This window comes from Notolepis coatsorum, assembly GCF_963971535.1.
Source record: "Notolepis coatsorum genome assembly, chromosome: 3".
NCBI lineage: Eukaryota > Metazoa > Chordata > Actinopteri > Aulopiformes > Paralepididae > Notolepis > Notolepis coatsorum.
In genome coordinates this window covers 40,610,485-40,631,556 of record NC_140167.1, presented here as the reverse complement: position 1 = coordinate 40,631,556, position 21,072 = coordinate 40,610,485, and the positions used below count along the sequence as shown (strand labels likewise).

At 44.3% G+C, this 21,072-nt stretch overlaps 1 protein-coding gene across 1 annotated transcript; it reads left to right on the top strand.

Moving 5' to 3' along the window:
- Positions 1 to 1,378: 1,378 nt before the first annotated feature.
- On the top strand, positions 1,379 to 12,790 carry pkdccb (protein kinase domain containing, cytoplasmic b). Its single transcript, XM_084309374.1, has 7 exons — positions 1,379 to 2,046; positions 2,967 to 3,101; positions 5,360 to 5,631; positions 5,995 to 6,074; positions 7,317 to 7,424; positions 10,364 to 10,540; positions 11,595 to 12,790. Exons 1-7 carry the CDS (start codon positions 1,438 to 1,440, stop codon positions 11,699 to 11,701), a joined length of 1,488 nt encoding a protein of 495 aa, XP_084165500.1. The 5' UTR covers positions 1,379 to 1,437; the 3' UTR covers positions 11,702 to 12,790.
- Positions 12,791 to 21,072: the final 8,282 nt, after the last annotated feature.

Below are 21,072 nucleotides of genomic sequence, written 5' to 3'. Positions count from 1 at the left end.
GTATGTCGTGTATGTCATATATGTTATGATGAATTGAAAATGGGCGACCCTGATGTAAACAAGACGAAAGTCGTTCTCTGGTCTGCATCCCCTTCACAATTGTATGTATTGAGCTGTACTGTACTGTACCCATTCTGCAATCTGTTAATAAAGTTTTCAATCAATTCCGACTGTATGTGAAGTCTTAAATTCATAATTGTTTACTAGCCCCTAGTCCTACTTGCTATAGGGCAGGTACAGACTAAACAATGAAATAATGTTTTTGTTGAAGTCAGAGGTTCTATGTAGGATTGTTAGTAACTGTCTAACTGCATATATAACTGTTCCCATTAGAGGGCGCTCTAAGCGGAGCCACTTAAGAACACCACCAGGTGGCGAGTATAAATAGAGATGTCTCCTCCTACTCTACCTCTTTCCCCCCAGCCTCTCAGTGAGAGGAGAACTCTAGAACTGCTGCTCATACCATGTGAATAAATAAACCACGCCAGTTAAAGGCTAAAGATAGAAACCATTGATTGATTGATTGAAAAGTTTATTAACAGATTGCAGAATGGGTACAGTACAGTACAGCTCAATACATACAATTGTTAAGAGGATGCAGACCTGAGAAAGACTTTCGTCTTGTTTCCATCAGGGTCCCCCATTTTCAATTCATCATATGACACACATGACATACAGATAGACAGTACTGCTACATCTATACATTTATGACATACCAGATTTTCAAATACAGTACTGTTTGTGATACTAAAAAAATCCAGAAGAAGAGTATATACATTTGACATAGAAACTGTGCATTGGGGGAGGTTGGGTAGGTGGGGTGGGGCTGTACATTGGAGGTGGGGGGGGGGGGGGGGGGTTGGGTAGGGGGGGGGGGACACTGTACATTGGAATACTGACATACATTTGACATGGAAACTGTACATTGGAGGAGGTTGGGTAGGTGGGGTGGGGTTGGGTGGGCCTCTTGACCACATTATTGTCGCCCTATAGCCGGATTCTGTCAACAGTTTTAACCAAAGACATACAGTTATGATCTACATGTGTTATTTACTGGCATCATAGTGTAATCATCAACATCGTGCTCGACTGCTCGTGCAGTTGCTCCAACAGCAGCGTGGCTGTTCAGCAGGGCCGATCGGGGGGCGTGACGTGGCTAGAAGACACGCCTCTAGGGGGCGTTCCCTGCTAGGTGAAAACAAGGAGACACGCCTCTAGGGGCGTTCCCTACGATGTGAAAACAAGAAGACACGCCTCTAGGGGTCGTTCCCTACGAGGTGAAAACAAGAAGACACGCCTATAGGGGGCGTTCCCTACGAGGTGAAAACAAGGAGCTAATCACTGCCGTGAAGCCCTTTCACTTGACTGGACGGTGACCTACTGGTGCCTCCTGCCCTGAGCCGGAGCGCTTCTTCTCAGGGTCACTAATCAAGCAAAATGCCTGTGATGGGCAACCCTTTATGTGCGGCTGCACTTCTGGCGTTTGTAGTTATTTCTGTGTCGGTGACACTTTTGATAAGTAGTTTGCAGCACGGCGCTAGAAAAGGACAATTTTCCAACGGGACGGCTGACGCCGAGGACTTTACTTCAAAGCGCAGCGCGTTAATTTACGAACTCAGCGAAAGGCGCAAAGAAATTATTCCGTTGCTCTTATTATCCCCCGAGACTGAACGGGGATTATTGGATAAATCTGGACATTTCCCACAACAACACGAGACGCACAAAACGGATTTGGGTTTGAGTTTGTGGAACGATGTGTCAGCTGGATCTAGTAGAGGAGCGCGTGTGGACGAGATGGACTGCGCCTCGCTGGTCGGCATGCAGGCGGTGGAGATCCTGGGCTCTGGGTACACCAAGCTGGTTCTGAAGGTGGTTCTGCCCGAAGGGGAGCCCGTGGCGCTGAAGTTTGTGAACGACCGAGGGAGCGACATGGAGAAATGTCTCGAGGATTATAAAGACCCCCATGGCTGCCAACAGCTCGTATCTTACAAACTCAAAAAAGAAATTGCGTTGTTGCAGAGGTTGCAGCACCCAAACATCATAAAGGTAATGTAAACTATATTGATTGAATTTGATTGATTGAAAACTTTATTAACAGGTTGCAGAATGGGTACAGTACAGCTCAATACATATGATACAATTGTTAAGGGGATGCAGACCAGATAAAGACTTTCGTCTTGTTTACATCAGGGTCCCCCATTTTCAATTCATCATAACATATATGACGTACACGACATACACAAATAGACAGTACTGCGTCTGCTACATCTATATATTTATGACATACCACCATATCAGATATCTCTCTCTCTCTCTCCATGCGTGTTGTGCACAAACCCCACTGCTTACTGTTCGCCTCGGTGCCTGGCCGAGCGCGTAAACGCGGATGAAAAGCCTCATTGCCTCTCAAGGACCTTCCCGTGTAATTCAATTAAATTCATTGAACCTCTCTTGACCTTGGGTCTGATTCAACTTCCCGGAGGCGCAGAGACAATGTCCCTCTGTAGCGTCTTCCGGGGTCCCATCCGAGCCCCCCTGCCCTTATTCAATCAAACCATTATAACCTTATTTGCAATTTAGGCTATTTTAAAATATACTGTTAATTTGAAACACGCTATGCTTGTCATGACGTGGTGCATCTAACGTCCTAAATTTATTTCATAAAGAGCCATTATCATATTCACGTCCAAGTCACATCAGACGAGGGTTGGCAGAAAAAATTGTCATGTACTTTTAATTATAAACTCTTAATTAATATGTAACTATGTAACCTATTGTTCATCTAAATGTGATAGAACAACCCTGAAACTACCTGAAAGATGATAAACATTTAATGTTTTATTGTATATATATATATATTTTTTTTTAAATAGGCCTACATTTTATCCCACTGAAATTATCACCACTTCAATCTCTTATCAATTTATTTCTGTGATTGTAATACAACATGTATCCTTACTATACAGCTCAGAGGTCACTGTATGGAAGACGGAGGTGGAGAAAAGAGAGGTGGAGGACAGAGGGTGATAGTCATCCTGGAGCAGGGGTCTCCTCTGCAGATGATTCAGCTGCTGCAGAGTCCCTGGGAGGACAGATTCAGGGTAAGAGACCTAACTGCACACCTCTCTCTCACACACACTTTGGCTGTCTACATCATGGGTTCTGTTCACACACTTTTTCAGGGCAGAACCCAACACAAGATGTGTTATTTTGGTTCCCATGGGACTGACCCAAGTATGCAGTGAAGGAAGTAAATACTCACACAAACACACACAATTCATGCACTGCATTTCAAGAAGAATATAAATGAGGAGCAGACACAAGAAGGTGGTGCAGTGGGGAGAATTGAGTGTTTATGTAAAAGAAAACTCCTTTTAGTTGATCTCTATACTGCAAACAGCCAGGAAGATTCTGTTCCTCCCACCATCTCCAACACGTCTAATTGAAGGATTAACCTATGACCCACCTGGCCCCCATAGAGACCCATAGTTTAAAAGCCACATGAACGGACAAACACACATACACACACAGTAACATAGCCCTTGCACTTTGTAAAAGAGATGGTTAGCATTAGTAGTGGCCGGGTTTAAGTTGGGGAGATGGGGGGGGGGGGGGCGGGGTGACATTTGAGATCGGACATCTGTCCCTCAGCGTATTTGATCAGACTGTGGAAGGAATGGAGATGGCTCCTCCACTTAATCCACTGCAGGCTGAGAATGTCATCCCATCCCTCCCTAGTACACACACACACACACACACAACCCCCAACGCAGGTATGCCCCCCGGCAGGAGTCAACAGTGGGTGGGACAGTCCTGATTTACACACTGGGGATCCCAGAGTGTGTGTGTGTGTGTGTTGTTGGAGAGGGAATAGGAAGGCGGAATGCCATGATAGCAAAAGCGCTGAACAGAAGTCGCTGTGTGTTTTTGCTTTTGGGAGCTTCCAAGTGCAACGAAACGGTTTACGACCGCACCGGTTTGCGAAGAGCGTCTCCTCTCCATGTCGTCTCTGTGTGAGCTCTGAAATTCCAGTTCCTATAGGATCACTTTTCAGGCGGCTCGGTCCCCTTTGAGCTGCCCTGCATCTGCGCGGGCTGCAATAATCTTGACAGTGTTTGGTTTCACCCACCTCTTGTTTTTACAGTGCTTCAGTCCCGCAGAGTGACATTCAAGAAACTCGCCGTTACCTAATGCCCGGGCTATGTTTGTGGTCGTTTCATGCCTCGTCAGCGTGTGGCTAAAATAGTTCCTTTTATTTTCCTTTTTATGTTTTTATTTCCATCTTGCTATCTTGGGATATCGAGCACACTGCGAAAGTGTGCTTGAGCATTATATTTAACATTAACTTGAAACAAACTTGAAACTTGAACTATATGCAATACACTACAGTGTTCTCTTATAAGTCATTATAACTTTATCTTTATTTTTTTATTTTTTATTATGCACTTTTTCTCCATATTTTTCAATTTTTTCTCCCATCCCAATTTCGCCTCGCCAATTCTCCCTTCAATTCTCCCCTCCCCTGTCTCGAACGTTGCTAGACTATGCCTCCCACTGGTTGGCTGCAGTGAGGACCAAGCCTTGCATCACGTGTCCCCTCCGGTATACGAGAAGCCAGCTGTCGCATCTTTTCACCAGAACAGCGCGATCTCTCAGTGGCGAGGAGTAACGCGTGGGAGGCTCACGCTGCCCCCGATACTTCCTGATTCTGCTGTACAGGCGCACCAACCGACCTGTAGGAGTCACTGTCCACAACGTCCAATCCCCACCCACCGGCTTTCCCACCCCTAACACTGCCAATTGTATTAGTATGAACGACCAGCCAAGCCGGTAGCAACGGCGAGAGCTGGGCTCGAACCCAGCATATCCTGCGTTAGTGGCGAGTGCCTTGCCCACTGCGCCACTTAGCCGCCCTTTATCTTTGTTTATTTTATGTTTTATAATTGGCAGCGTCGTGGTGGCTTTGTGGTTAGACAGATGTGCAATTCCTTATTCGATAACCAATGTGTGTCTCTGTCCAAGTGCCCTTGAGCAAGCTACTTACCCCCTACCTGTTCCAAAGGTGCCTCAAATGCTAGACTAGACGTATGTTCTGTGTCTGACCCCTCTGGTGAAATGCATACATGCACTGAATTTGTTTCTCAGAGGGATATGGGAAGGGGAAAAAAGGGATTAATAAAGTACCAAAAAAATTAAATAGTCACTTTAACCTCCACAATGCTGTCAGTAATTGCTTTTTTAATGCTTTGGTTATAAAGTATGAAAATACATGGACCCTCATCATGATGCTACAGCCAAACTGCTCTTCTGTCAAATAGCGTCATCAACGGTATTTGATCAGCTTTTTGGCGTCTTCCAGGTGTGTCTGGACCTCGTCCGGCTCCTCCACTTCCTGTCTCGCTCGCCTCTGGGCTCGGTGGCCCTGCTGGACTTCCAGCCGCGGCAGTTTGTCACAGTGTCGGGGGAGCTGAAGCTGACGGACCTGGATGACGCCAGTGTAGAGGAGCCCGTCTGTCAGACGGACGCAGACTGTACACTCCAGTTTCCCCTGAGGAACTTCACCCTGCCGTGTTCCACCCGGGGCGTGTGCGAGGGGCTGAACGAGAAGAGGAACCTCTACAACGCCTACAGGTATGTAGTGATGGTGTTGCTACGTGATTAGCTGCATAATGGATGGATGGATAGATACACTGAGCACTGGATACATGGATGATTGCCTAAATATACGATAGGAAACACTGACGCCTCTAGTGTTGCTGTTTGCATGGGTGGATGGATTGGCATAATATGGTAGCTCCATTGGGAAAGGGGGATTCTCGCTATCTTCCTTTTTAAACCCTTCTTCCAAAATTTGACAGCTTTATGGCCTGTTTGTTTTAACACCCAAGTGAGAAAGGTCACGTTCTGTGTAAACTATTCTGTGACCAGGCTGTGTCGGTCTGTCGCACCGTCTGCCCGTCTGTGTCTGACTGACGTGTTTCTGCCTCGCCTCAGGTATTTCTTCACCTACCTGCTGCCTCACCAGGCCCCGCCCGGACTCTCACACCTGGTAGACGGCATCATGAACGCCACAGGTGAGGGGAGGGGGACTCCTTGACATGACAAGACCTAACTATTCGACATCAGAAAGCAAATCGTTGCGGTATTGTAGTCGTGTAACAGCACGCCTCTGTAAGAGCTTTACTAAGTGAGCAACTTGTGATCCGCAGCGGTGGAAGAAGTACTCGGTTCATTTGCTTAAAGTAAAAGTAGAAATACCCAGATTAAATGGTACTCTGGTAAAAGTAAAAGCCCTCTGTTCATAATTCTACTTAAAGGGGCACTTTTAATGAATTTGATTTCCTCCTGTGATGTCATCAGAGGACACTGAATCCTTGTGTTGTGTTAATTACAGATGTAGAAGCAAAATATTTTTCTTCAATGTAACTAGTACTTGATGGGTTCAGATAAAGTGGAGTGAATAGTACAATATTTCCTTTGAAAGGTATTGGTGTAAAAGTAAAAGGTTCCTCAAACTTGTACTTGAGAAAAAAAGAAGAAAAAAAGGCTGCATTTATATAGCGCTTTTATCCAAAGCACTTTACAATGTTGTTCCTCACATTCACTCACACATTCACACACCAATGACGGAGGCAACCATGCAAGGTGCCAACCTGCACATCGGGAGCAATTAGGGGTTAAGTGTCTTGCTCAAGAACACTTTGACACGCTGCCCGGGAGGAGTGGTAATCGAACCGGGAACCTCCGGATTACCAGATGACTGCTCTACCTCCTGAGCCACTGTCCCCCCAGACTTAGTTACTTTCCACCACTGGTGATTCCCCATGACACACGCTATGTGATAGAACAGAGGTGATTGTTGTCTTTTAACAATGTGCTACGGTTTTTGATTGTTTGAAGTCAGGACCATGTAGATTGAACTACGTCCACTTATGTGGAATAAGCACGTAATTCAGTGGTTTGAGTCTTAAGCTCCCGGGTTTACCATGTAAACTCAACCACTAATTCACATGCTTATTCCACATAATTGCACGTGGCTTGAATCTATGCGGTCTACATTTCAAATGATTGAAAGTCGTACCTTGGCGCTGCTTTTTAAGTCTGCACACATGAGGGAGAGAGAGGAGGCATTCTGAACGGGAACAGGGAGTGGTGGTGATGTGTTCTGAAATGGACAGTGTAGTAAAAAAACACATCATCCATATGGTTTGGTTTGACCTTTGGCTGTCTGCAGCCAATTGGTTCCCTTTTCATGTTGTAATGCTTAGCCGATGTTCTTTTGTCTGATGCGTTTCTCTGTGTGTGTGTCCGTCCAGGGGAGCTGAGAGCTGACGTCAACCAGACTCTAGAGGCCTTTGAGCGCGTCCTCCTCCTCTACAAATCTGGCCTGCACCTGGACAACCTGCCTCCATCAATAATCAGAGGTAAAGCCTGTGGAATTAACAGTAATTTGTGTGCGGCCCCTCCATCATTATTCCCCCTCCCCCTCTCTAGCTCCCTATCTTCTGTTTTGACAGGTTTATTAGGAGTGAGAGAAGGGATGAGACCGGCAAGATTGGATTAAAAGTCGAACTCTGCCCGAAACAGCTTTGAAAGCCATAACTATGCAGATGATAGAATATTCATAAACAATGTGTTACTAGCGATGTTCGAATGACTGAATAATGATGATGTTTCGAAACAAGGAGTATCTTAATTTGAGTTATTTTAGGTTAGTTCAGATGAGAGAATGTATCGGTACGAATGACTGATCATAGGCTTAAGCCTCTGCTGTTATCTACCCTCTGCTGTTATGGAATATCAAAAGGTGAAAAGGTAACTTTTTTTGGCTTGGTCCAGAGATGCAATTTGGTGACAATTACAAAAAAAATTAGATGGAGCAGTGGAAAAAAAGGATGTGGACAAAATGCTAAATGGCAGGAAATCTCTCTAGGCGCAAATGGGGCGTGGCTTACATTAATAGATTTGTCTGGACCCACATAATCCATGCAAAATCATTTAGTTTCTGATTGTTTACGGTTCAAAAGTTACAGGCCAAAACGTAAAGTGTATTGTTATAGCGCCGCCATGGGGCCAAATGGACACTGCACTCTGCTGGGTCCTCAGCAATACACCTGCCAAACGTGAAGCCAGTCGGGCGAGCGGTTCTCGACATATGCAAACTACAGACACCGCAGAGATTCCTTCCTTTACAGTCGGAGACAATAATCTTCGTAACACTTTACTCATCCTGTTCTCAGCCTTCATATTCTCTAAGCTGAAAAGATTAATGTGTTTTACAGTTAATCTCCTCCCCTCACCCCCACCCACCCTTCATTCCACTCAGCTCTATGAAATATTAATAACAGAATGACTGGCTGGGTTCCTGTCGTGAGATTTTCCATCCCCCAGCTGCCTGTTTGTACAGCAGCACTTCATGAATTTAATCACAGACTTGGAGTAAGGAGACTGGCAATATGGAAGACTGTTTCGCCTTAACGAGGAGCTGAACAAAAATCACAATGTATATTTGACTCTGTATGAGTGTGTTTGAAATGACCCAAATACACACAGAGGAGGCTCTTAAAGGTCTTAATGTATTTCTAAACACTTGCCTCTCAATGACTGTATTCACGCAGCGGCCATTTTGCTATTATGACACACTCTCGTTGGGTTCCTTTCCGAAGGTGGGAATAGGGTGTAAAACGAATCCCAACCTGAGCATGACATAAGAGCAAAATGGCCTTGTGAATAAGGTCAATAGAGTCAAATACACTGTGACTGAACAAGATTGTAGTGTGTGAGGTACAAATGTGTAGCACTGAAAACCCTATGCACGGGTCTTTTTAAAAGTCTTGTGAGAAGAAACGTATAACTTCACGGTTATTCCTTAATTATATTTTGTCCTCCTCGGTTTTAAAGCGGATGTATTTCTGGGACGTGGTCAGTGGAACGTATGAGTGCTCCTGGTTAGCGCGTGGTAGAATCATGTGCTATTTTTGCCGCCCGCTATCTGGAATTCCATAGCGGAGAGATTATAGAGTGTACATTGAAATACTATGAGGGCACACATCTCAGTCTCCTCCATCGCCTCTTGTAAAAGGGGCCAGTGTGTGCCCTGGTTGTCACGTCGACTATGTGTACGTGTCCGTCTCTCACGGACGGCTGAAACCTGTCAACCGGGTTGGTTCAAAATGACTGGTCTCATTTTGTCCCTGCGAGGCCTCTGTCTGGCTCATAAACACTCCTGGTGCTTGTTTCCTTTTGAGAGGGACTTTTAGGAGACAGATACTCATGTATATATGTCTTATTGGAGGTGGTGATTACCAAGAGAGCCGCTCCCCTCCTCCTGTTCCTCCATATAACCAGGCCTGGACACTTCGCTAGTCGCAGGAATCCTGGAGTAGGCAGCGTTACACTCTGCCACCTCAGCACACTCACTCACTGACTAGACTTCTGTTCTCTCTCGCTCTCTCTCTCTCTGTATGATGGTGTCTGTTCTGTATCTGAGTCAGTGGGTGTAAAAGGGGGTTTGCTCCTAATTCATGGCTCCAGTTTAATGTGTAGCAGATGAGTTAAGGCCAGCTCCACAGGTCCGCTGACTGCAGGAATTATGTGGTGAATTTAATAGCCAGTGTTGTGAGTACGGTCACGTTTTAGCTGTACCTTCAGGACAGGAATGGGTATTTGTGAGAAATATCTGTTGTATTGAAGTGAACCCATACAAAAATTAACTATCGTAAAACTGTAGTATTGTGTTTTTTTGGTTTTCTTTCTCATACACACTAATTGGTAAAGAAGTACTGAATATATCATAGAATCGATAGAAATTTTGCTTTTCTGTGGTACAACCACAGGAATACTATAGAGATTCACCATGAATGTAAATAATATTTCACTACAAAAATACTGTGGTGAATCACTACACTATTTCTGTGGTAAATCTATTGTGTACGTAATAAGAAATATATATAATTTGTTTGTGAATATGCACTGCCATCTCCTTGATTAAATGTTCTTAACTTTTCATAGATAAAACTATTCTTGTTTGTATGTGTGAAAGACTCTCGATAGTCATGACATTAATGATAATATTACATTACTACAACTGCTGCTATTACTACTAATACCATGATCACTAATAAGAATAGAGAAAATCTGATGAAGCAAGACATGTGAATCGCTCCTTTTTTGTTTTTATGTAATCCATTCATAAAATAGTGTGAAGCGAAGTATCCTGTCATGCGCTGGCATATTGTTCCTTTTGTTGCCTTTGGTTTACTCTTCACCAGCTGGCACCCAGGAGAGGCACTGCTGTGAAGAATTCCTTTGAAGAATCTACTATATTCAAGTGTCGTCTCTTCTTCTTCCTCCTCCTGGTCAGATTACACGGTGATGCGAGGCATGGGGACTTCGGGGAACGTGGACTACCGATGCTGGCCGTCCTACAGTCACCTGGGCTGCGTGCTGTCGGTCCACGGCGCCAGAGAGGCGGCGTACATCTGTAACTCCCACCCGCAGTGCACCAGCTTCAGCCTCAGCGGGCAGAAGACGTGGACGGGTCAGTGCTTTACGCCGCAAGCCGCCGTCTCCTGAATCCCCTTTCGCCTCATTTCATAGCATTAACCCTCACCCCGCCTCCCCCTCTCTTCTTTTCCCTTTAAATGCATCCTACCCTCTTCAAATTTCAAGTTTGTTTATTATTTGTCATAATAAAATACAGAATACTTTATGATGAAATGCTTGTTTCTGTATGAGCCCCTGTATGTAGCACACTCAGGGGCTCATACAGAAAGAGTGTGCTACATACAGTAAAAAGGTATGTAAATTTTTTTTTTTTCTTTTTTTATGTATTAAGAAGTAAGTAAAGGAATGTTCAGTCAATATACAATACAGAGTAAAATGAGTAACAGTAAGGTACAATGCAAAAAATGAGATGAGGTATGAAACTTAGGGTAGGGTGCAAATGAGGTATGAACTTTCCCCTCTTGGCCGTCAGCCCCGACCTTTTGCCCTCCTCCTCCTCTCCTGCCCATGCATCTGCTCTTTCTCTCCTTTTTATAAGCAAACCAGAAGTCGTTGTATGAAACATCATTCATCAAGTCATCGCAACGTACGGTACACTGAATGACATGCTACTCGTACAGTAGTCAGTTATTAGCGTAAAAGTATAGGGTTATGTTTTGATAGATTTATCTTCACAGTGGGCTACGGAATCCATTTGGGTTACCAAGAAAAGTGTTTTTCCGAAAACATGGGTCCTCTGAGAAAAACCTCGTTGAAACCCATTGGTTTTAGAGTGTTATTTTAAATGGCGTAAAAAAAAAAAAGAAGCCCAACAGCCGCACCTAAGCCCATGTCCAATGTTTCCCCTCTCATCCTCTTTTTCTCACTGCTAATATACTGATAAGTGCTTCTGTTGAGAGGCTCAACATCACGAGTGCTGACTAAACGTTTCCAGGGAATTCCTCTGTGAGCTCTTGATGGTACTTTTGGCACAGGGACGGATAAAAGCTTCGAGAACGTCAAGTCATAGCAAGTTATGTGAGCGAGAGAGTGTTTAAGTGTTTTTACGTGGCATGTTTTCATTTTTTCCCCTTCCTCTCGGTTCGCAGGCCGCCTCCTGGCCTCCTTCAAAAGCAGCTTCAGCCACTTGGTGCCTGATGGGGCGTCGGAGGTGTATTTGAGGAAAACCAAACCCCCGGGAGCCGCTCTGGTGTGATGAGAGGATAAACAGAACGATGCATCTTACAAGCACCAGAACCTGTGGGGACTGTTAACATTACGGAGCGACGAAGAGCGGCAAACAGAACCGGTAGTGTTGGAGCCAAATGGTACACCTAAACACCAAATACACCTCCCTAAGACACTCCCCTTTGACAGACACAATGTCATCATCAACAACAACAACAACAACAACAACAACAACAACACAAGAATCCTCTTTGTGACATTTACTATCTGCGGAAACATACCGGACACAGTCGGCACAGCAGGCTGGTCGAGGAGGAGGTGTTTTTTTGAAGTGAGTCGAGTGAATTTGATGTATTTATATGGCTTCTGCTTCGCTGACTTTTTGATCTGCTTGCCAGCTCACAGCCTCTGCCAGCAGCCATTTAAAGGGATTTCCCTTCAGGTACAATTAAGAGATGAAAAGAGAAGTGTTTTTCTCTCCAGATTTTCTTTTATTTGCCATGTGTGTTTTGTTGTGGGGCCTCGCTCCCCTCCCCCCGCAGTAGGACTGCAAGCCAAAGAACGTCACAAGAGCAACTTTTAAGCCCCTCCGTACCTCACTGTTTGGAGCTCAGGGGGCAGAAGAAAACGCAACGCCAGCTCTTATACAAATACACTTTGATGATTTTAATGCGTCGAGAAACTCTTGAGGTCGCGGCTGTTTTTATACGGTTCCCTGGCCCCAGTTGCATTGTGGGATTGAGTTGGCAACAGCCGTGTAAGCATTTAGACTAGAAACAATGATGATTGTTACCATTCCATAGCCAGTGTTTGTCTCCGATGTCTGGAATGCATTTTTTGACTGATGCGGTTGTTTTTGAGATGTTTATGTGATGAAGTGAAGGGCGGTGGTTCTTTCAGAGATGTTTACGTGATGAAGTGAAATGCGATTGTTCGTTTCAGAGATGTTTACGTGATGAAGTGAATTGTGACAGTTCTTTCATCGATTGTGTATTATAGTTCATGTGCATCTTGTGGGTGTAACTTTTATTTTCAGTGAAAATAGATTCTGTTAAATGAGTTTTCATTCTTCACTTTTTCAGTTGTTTTTTTACATTTGCTTTAATTAAATGCCTTAATTTGATGCTTTTCTGTCTTTGTGATGTTCATTTAGAAATGGTTACGAATATCTAATCCACTAATAACGTTCAATTGTCTCACTCCTGGGGGGGGGGTGCTTGCTCTGGTTTTGTGTGTGTGTGTGTAACCCTCCTCTACAATCGGAGTGGTTGAGACACCAAAAGCCACGGCACTCTGCAGAGTTTACACAATGCAGGAGGAATGCATTCAAATGACCACTCACACTGGGGTCATTATGAGCCTTAATTAATACATGTAAATAAGCCTTACTTTTACAGACCCTTTCACATGGAGAGATAGGGGGAATGAGTGCAAGACAATGGTAGACAATCGGGACAATCAAGAGCAAAATCTCCAGTTAGCACACGAATGGGCTGCCATCTGTGCATGCAGGGAGGAACCTAGGGGGCAGAGGGTGGAGGGAGGCAGTGATAAGGACGGACCTGAGGTGAGTTCTGGGGTTGTTTGGTAGGCTTTTTAGGCCTAAAGGTTAAAAACGCATACCAACTAAATTCACAGAGTGCAGTCTCGTCCACATTGGATAAGTGATTGCTTAATTAACATTTACATTTACATTTAGTCATTTAGCTGACGCTTTTATCCAAAGCGACTTACAAGTTCTGTACGACAAGCCATCAGGAAGAGCACAACTCTATCAGCTGAGTAACAATGTTCATCAAAGTGTTGAGTGCTACAGTGTAGGTTAGTTTATTAGGACAAGTGCATGACAGTATGGTTAGTTAGGGTTAGATTTTTTTTTTTTTTTTTTTTTTAATTCAGATAATGGTTGAAGAAGTGAGTCTTAATTAACCCAACATCAGAACACTGAACAATGATCTCCACAGTCACACATGAACACACGCCACACTTCCTGCACTCTCACACACAAACACTACAGGTCACTATAGAAAAGAGCAAAGGTCACTTAAAATATAAAAAAACATTGCTGTGTTTACTGTTTTTGTATAGTATACTATAGTTAGTATAGTATGGTTACATAATAGCATAATTGTATATTGTAGTGTATATAGGACTCATTGTCTTTAATTCATAAGCTTAGCATTGTATTGTATTTTATCTTAGTATCTTTTATCATGTATTTTATTATCTATTCTATTTTATTCTATTATTTGTATTCTTGCACAATCAAGGCAGTCATGGCCACCTTCATTTCACTGCGTGTCTCGTGTATGGGGGGGAATCTCAGAAGAAACTAAAACAATAAATTTTCCATGATGTATATGATATGATTTTCCTATATAAAAACAGCCATATGTAGCAGAAAAAGAAGAATCTCCAGACGAGGACTAGTCCAGATAATGACACACAATGTAATTGCACAGAATTTCAGCCTCCAGCCATAGTGCCACCGCTTAGCTCCTACTGACCTGAAGGGGCATGTCCCATCTGCTAATTACATTTTTACGGCCGGGGACATGGGGGAGGCCTTGGGGAGGATCCTATTGTCTCTGTGTTGGCCCCCATTGTCTGGGGCAGAGCTGTCTGATTAGAGGCTGCTTACGGAGATAAGACTCAGGAGGACCTGTATGAGACCATTAGAGATAAGACCAGACTAAACCCACTAGACCACAGCAGCAGCAGGACTGACTTGAAAAGCCGGCTGTGTGGAGGAGAGATGCCCCAATGAACATGTGCATTTCTGCAGAGTCTGCTTTTTTTTCTCCCTTTAAAAAAAATGGTTCAGCATGAATAAGGGGAAATGTATCAAAGAAACGACTGTCTTCTTATGATCACAGTGTTTTAACCCTTTTAGGTGTGAGTTTTCTTTGGAACATTTTCGAACTCCATAGCTTTTCAATGGCCAGTAGCCGACTTTGTGACATTGACTCAAAATTCTAATCTGTACAGAGATTGTAGACCAGAACAGGTCAGGATTCACTGGTTATGTGACTGCATGGTGTTTGGAGAACCCAAGAGACGAGAAGACGTAATGGACGGCTGGCACCTTGTGGGCAGTGTAAAACACAAGCCTGCTTACAGGTGGTTAACAGCCCGTGTCAACACGATCATGTAATATTATATTCAACATTAATATACTACATAAAACACACATGAAACACAAGTGAGTGTCATAGGTTACTGAGCGTCACCCACCTCCTTGAATACATTTCATCAGGTGATCCACTTAAGAGACTATAAAACATGCGGTCGCTCTTCCAATTTCTCGTGTTTCTCCCCGTGACAAGAGCTAACATACTCTCAACCTACAGCTGTGGTTCTCCTTCCTCCATGTCAGCCCCGAGGTGAAACCGTCTGGCATCTGGCCGGTTTGTCTTGGCTCCGGGTTCGACATACCTAACGCTTGACCTGGCTCCGGATGAAGCCTGCGCGTTCTCTGCTGTACACTAGAATGTTTTGAAACGCATTATTCAATGTCACAAGTTGGAAAACGACGGCGAGGGTTTCAGTAACTTATATTCAGATGTACGGGGTATTATCTTTGCATCGCAATGATTCGTTTTCATTTGAGCTGTTGATGTGGAGTTATATTGGAGTGTGCTCATAGGGTAGCTGGGGTTGGGGGGGTCCGTGTACGTTTTCAGAGGTTGTTTCAGATGAGACTTTGCAGCATATTTTTGTATTCTCTGTTGAGTTTGGTCTGCTCCCTCTCTTCCTCTGCTATTGTTGACTTAGCTGGAAATATGTATGGAGGGGGGGGTGGGGGTTTGAAGGTCGAGCTCTAAGCTTTTCAAACAGCCGTCTATACTTTGGAAGGCTGTGACTCCGTTATGGAAGTTCTCTGCTTCTGATCATGGTGGAAAAAAATACTTTTATGATAATGTCGCTACAGTGCCTCTCTGTTTTGTGGGCTTGGAATTGACAAGTTGGTTCTCTACAAGGGGTCGAGAGGATGAGAGGAACAGGGGGAGGAAGGGGAGGAGGGGAAGATTGTTTTTACACTCGGGTCTATGCCCCACCATCTCTGTTTTTTTAGTTTCCAATTTCACCCGACTTGTTTCCAACGTTTTTATTCATGACCTCCATCTGGAAATAATATATGTTCGTAAAAACAAACCATCAGCAATTTGAGCGGAGAGAGCTGTGTGTGTGTGTGTGTGTGTGTGTGTGTGTGTGTGTGTGTGTGTGTGTGTGTGTGTGTGTGTGTGTGTGTGTGTGTGTGTGTGTGTGTGTGTGTGAGAGAGAGAGACACAGAGAGAGAGAGTGTGTGTGTGTGTCTGTGTGTGTAAGAGAGAGAGATAGAGAGAAAGTGTGTGAGAGAGAGTGTGTGTGTGGGATAGAGAGAGAGGGTGTGTGCGTGTATAGAGAGCATCATTGCCCCTGTACAGGGCTCGGGCCTCTCTGAAGGCCATGTAACAGCAGTGGTACAGTGAGATGTATGACGAGCTGTATTTGAACCCATGTTTCTATCTCAATTAGCTTTGTACGCAAACTCACTGGTTTCTCACTGGTGGTGCTGTCAATTTGTCCCTCAGAACAGAACACGCTTTGTTTGTGAGTAGGGGTGTAACGATGCATCGAAATGCATCGATCCTAATGTGACGATTCAACTGCATCGATTTGAAAATGTTAGAATCGATTTTTTTTTGTATTGTTTTTATTGAACTATAGTCCATTCGTGCTGAGTGAATCAGTTCCCCCAGCCACATTTGTGTATTCAAAAATGTTTGTGGAATTAACTGATAGAAAATGAATCCAATCGAATCGAATCGTGGTCAAATGAAGAGATTTCATGATGCATTGAATCGTTGCCTGAATAATCGTGCCTGAATAATCGTAATCGAATCTAATCGGTGTGAGGTCGAATCGTTACACCCCTATTTGTGAGTATATGTATTTAAGGAGCACTTCGCCCAACAAGGATGATTTGTATCTCAATTACTCACCCTGTGATGCCTTGAATTCATGAACATTCTTTTTCCTTCTTCCATGTCTCTGATCAATTGATGTTAATACTTGATGAATTAAAGTTGAAGGCGATTTGGTTTAACAACAGCAAAACATCCATTTACAAACTCTCTCACAACTTGTGCAGTGTGATCCAAGTCATCCATTTATCCAGTCATATGCTTATGTAGCAGGGTGGATTATCCCTGCTTTATGGGAGTGGTTGTACATGGCCACCTGGTAGCGGGACGCAGCAGAACTGAGTCTAGCTGGATCCCCGACTTTAGGCCAGGAATGTCAAAGTGGGGGTCGAACAGCAGGAGCGGATGGGGCCTAGGATTCACTGACCTAGGGATGGTACTCTGGTCCTTCTGGCCCTCCAGGGCGATCAGCAGTAGCTCCCCACACACCCCCACTTCCCCCAATACTTCCTGCGCCCTCCCACACCTGATGGCAGTAAGATGGATAATGTTTTCGCTCCCCAAAGCAGTACCCTTCCTTAATGACTGGTAGAGACCTTTAACAATGAACTATAGACAGGGGTGGAGAAAGGGTTAAATAATAATGAGCATTACCCGGGCAGAAAAGGGTTAAGACAACAGACTCGGTAACAGACACACACACAGTGCTCCCATTTACATCTCCTTTTATATAACCTGGTTCAAGGTACATGGGTATTACTCAATTGTACACGCTATGTTCTCACTGGCACCTAGTGCTCTCGCTCTACAATACACATGGAGGAAAGTTATTCCCAAAATGAAAGCTCTTCCCACACTGACAGCTATTCCCACACTGAAAGCTCTTCCCACACTGACAGCTCTTCCCACACTGAAAGCTCTTCCCACACTGACAGCTCTTCCCGCACTGAAAGCTCTTCCCACACTGACAGCTCTTCCCACACTGAAAGCTCTTCCCACTATGGGCACCTTGTGCTCTCTCTATTACAGACACAGTAAGAACCTCTTCCCTCTAAGGGTTATCTACTGCTCCGCTTCGCGGTAGGGGAGAACCAGGTAAAGAGTAAAGGAGTTCAATGGGAATTTTATATACAACCACACATTATTATTACACTCAAAAGAAATTAACAGTGGGCCCACATTTTGCACATAAACTCCTATATAAAGCCGGCTGTAATGGTTGGGGTGCCCCTTTTACACTGCGCTCCAGTGTGCATTCAAAGCACTGTTTATCTTCACTCTTAGAGAGCTCGCTCCACACAGTGTACTGTCTACCGAACACGTTTCAACACTCCGAGCACTGCTACTTATCCAAGATGGTGGGCCCAAACCCAGCACCGCTAGTCCGGGTGCTAAGATGGCCGACGGAGATCCCGCGATAACAGCCAGCGGGGCGGAGTGGATGCTGGGGTAGGTGCTGTTGGCAACGACTTGAAGAGGCTGGAGGAGCGTGCAGTGTAGTGGCGTCCTCTGCTGGGCTGAAGAGGGGAGCCGTCGCGCATGCTAAACTGTAGTGCTCGCCTAAACACAGCTAAACTGCGGGTCGTATTGCACCCTCCTACTATGATGCCTATATACACAGCTACCGCAAGGTAACCAATGTATATCACCTGGTCTTCGGCTCTCCTCGCCGGGTGAAGCCTTCAAAGTGTCTCTGGCACACGAACCAAACGCTAAGCTACCGCAGATATTTCTGGAATAACCCGTTTTGTAGCAGAGCCTATTCCTTTATCCGGCGCATTAATCAACCGCTCAACTACCGCATGTATTTCTGGAATAACCCGTTTGGTAGCAGAGAATATTCCTCGCACGCTCGCTTCTCTGCTGCTCTTCGGTGTTGACGTCCGTCCTCGTCTGTGTCCAACGCCGAAGAGGTCTTCCTCTGTGCCGCACTTCACGTTGAACTCCCTTCTTCCTCGTCTCTGGTCTCCTCCCTGCCCAGCCTTCCACCACCGCCCCCTGCCGGCACCTGTAATCCTGTCTTGCTATGAAACGCCCAAGTTCAGAAGAGGAGGATCAAAGGGCAGCAAGTTAATAGTCAATATTCAGGGAGGGGTGATCAAAGAGACCCGCACGTTAAATGTCCATGTCCGGGCAGGTATGACAAACACATGCATTTTAAATCCTTTCTAACAAAAATATTTCCGGTTCAAAGCTGCCTTCAAATGGAACTTGTGAGTTTTCCACTTACAACATTGTGAATACCACAACAACAGTGGGTCGTTTATATGGACTATCCTTGTGAATACGGAAAACACGAGATCCATTTAAAGGCAGCACCAAGAACTGTTTTTGTTAGCAAGGTTTTAGTGAAAATGCATGTGTTTGTGAAGTACTGAGCATACGTAAATGAGATTTGGATTATACTGCACTGGTTGTGAGAGACTTTGTAAACAGATGTTTGGATATAGTTTTGCTGTTGTTAAATCTCCATGAACTTCAATTCATCTCTGGTCGGCCGGTGGAGTGCGTGGTCACACTAGTCAGTCCTCTCTCTGGGTTCACATAACACCTCTCTGTTGGTCGGCTGGCTTCGGTTTGAGCTCCCTGGAGAGCAGTCAGTTACACCTGAGACTGAAGAGCAGTCAGACTGCATGTGTCGTACCGTCTGTCCTGAAAACAGAGCCTGAGACTCTGAAGAGCAGTCAGACTGCATGTGTCAGAATCAGAAAGGTCTTTATTGCCAAGTAGTTTTCACATACAAGAAATTAGCTTAGGACGTTATCGGTGCGACATTAGCGGACAGACATTATTAACAGACAGATAATACAATGTTATCCTCTTAACATGCACCGGGTCTTATACTACCCGTTTTGCACTCGCGGCACTTTGGCCTCGTTTTTCTTCTTCTTCTTCTTTTTGGGGTTTTACGGCAGTTGGCCACCAATCGTCACTAACCACTTCCTCCCATGTCAGACCATCCATACCCAAGTGTTGAACTGCCACTCTAACAATCATCTTAATCCTTTCCGTTCTACCCTTAACCAAAGCCGTAGCATTAACCACTCCTGCCACAAAGGCCACAATATTCAACTTCTCCTCCCACACCCTCTCTTTATCCTCCTGTACTACCCTTTCTTCCAAATGCCCTTCTCTAAACCCTTGTTCCTTATCTTGATATCCCTGTCCTACCATAGCTGCCTCTGCATATGAGATCCTACCCTTCTCACCTTTTGAACCACCACCTCTCGTTTCATCACCTCACAACCCCAATACGCTACACTATGCTTCTCACCACAACTACAACACTTCGGCCCCACTCCCTCTCCACATTCCCCATAGTCATGCTCCCCGCTACATCTTGCACATCTCTGCTTCTTCCTACACGTCTTGGCTATATGCCCAAACTCTTGGCACTTATAACACCTCAGTGGATTTTGAACAAACTCCCTAACCCTAAACACCATATATCCTATAAACACCTCATTAGGAATAACCTCACCTTCAAACTGAATCACTATTGTCTCCGTCTCTTTTTTATCTGTTCCTCTCTTCATCCTTTCTGCACTTTTAACTTTCCCATTACGTGTGTCACTCTTTAAATCTCCCACCAGCTGCTCTATGCTAACCTCGATCGGTATCCCATGCTATCACATATACATACCATTAGAACAAGTTGTGTAAAACACTCATTTTCTGTGGTATTGTCAACTTTACCTGTACTAGATAAGGCTTTAGCCTATGGAATGGACCCATTGTGTTTGCCAGGTCATACCTATCAGCTGGAACCTGTAAGAGGCCTCGGTTTGCAAGATCATTCAAATGGAAGTAAAAAAAAAAAAAAAAAAAAAAAACGTAACTTAACTTATCTTAACTAAAAAATAAAAAAATCACTCAGAGTGATTCTTCCTGTTGTGGATGAAAATTCTGAATGTTTCCTTTCAAAAGAGACCAGACTCATGTGCTATAAGTATAAAGTATAATAAATTGCAGATTACTTTGGGTATGCAATTTTCAGGCGTTTTCTGACAAATGTGCCCGCCTTTAAGAGGATAAAGAGGTGGAGTAAAATTTCATTAAATATGAGCTAAGTTAAGCACAATAGAATAATATAATTATTAAATAAAATATAGGCCAGGGCTGTAAAACTGTAAATAAGAGGTTGAATAAAATTATATGGGATATAAACTAAATTAAATATAGCACAATAGAATATAGTACAATAATAAGTAAAAATAAAATAGGAATAGGCCAGGGCTGTACAACTGGGCAGATGTGGTCAATTATATACACTAATTAGAATGAAGTAACAATACAGTGGGCAAGTATAGTCCAGTAGGGGTGTGTTAATGTAACACAGTGGGGGGGTGTCAGTGAGGGTCCCGAGCCTTGTTGATGAGGCTCACTGCAGAGGGGAAGAAACTGTTCTTGTGGCATGATGTTTTGGCCCTGATGGACAGCAGCCTCCTGCCAGAGGGGAGTGTCTCAAACAGGTTGTGACCGGGGTGGTAGG

Excerpts from the sequence above, each read along its gene's own strand:
- pkdccb (XM_084309374.1), top strand. The coding sequence starts at position 1,438 with ATGCCTGTGATGGGCAACCCTTTATGTGCGGCTGCACTTCTGGCGTTT. Across the intron at positions 2,047-2,966 it reads AGCACCCAAACATCATAAAG|CTCAGAGGTCACTGTATGGA; the intron begins GTAATGTAAACT and ends CTTACTATACAG. Across the intron at positions 10,541-11,594 it reads CGGGCAGAAGACGTGGACGG|GCCGCCTCCTGGCCTCCTTC; the intron begins GTCAGTGCTTTA and ends CTCGGTTCGCAG.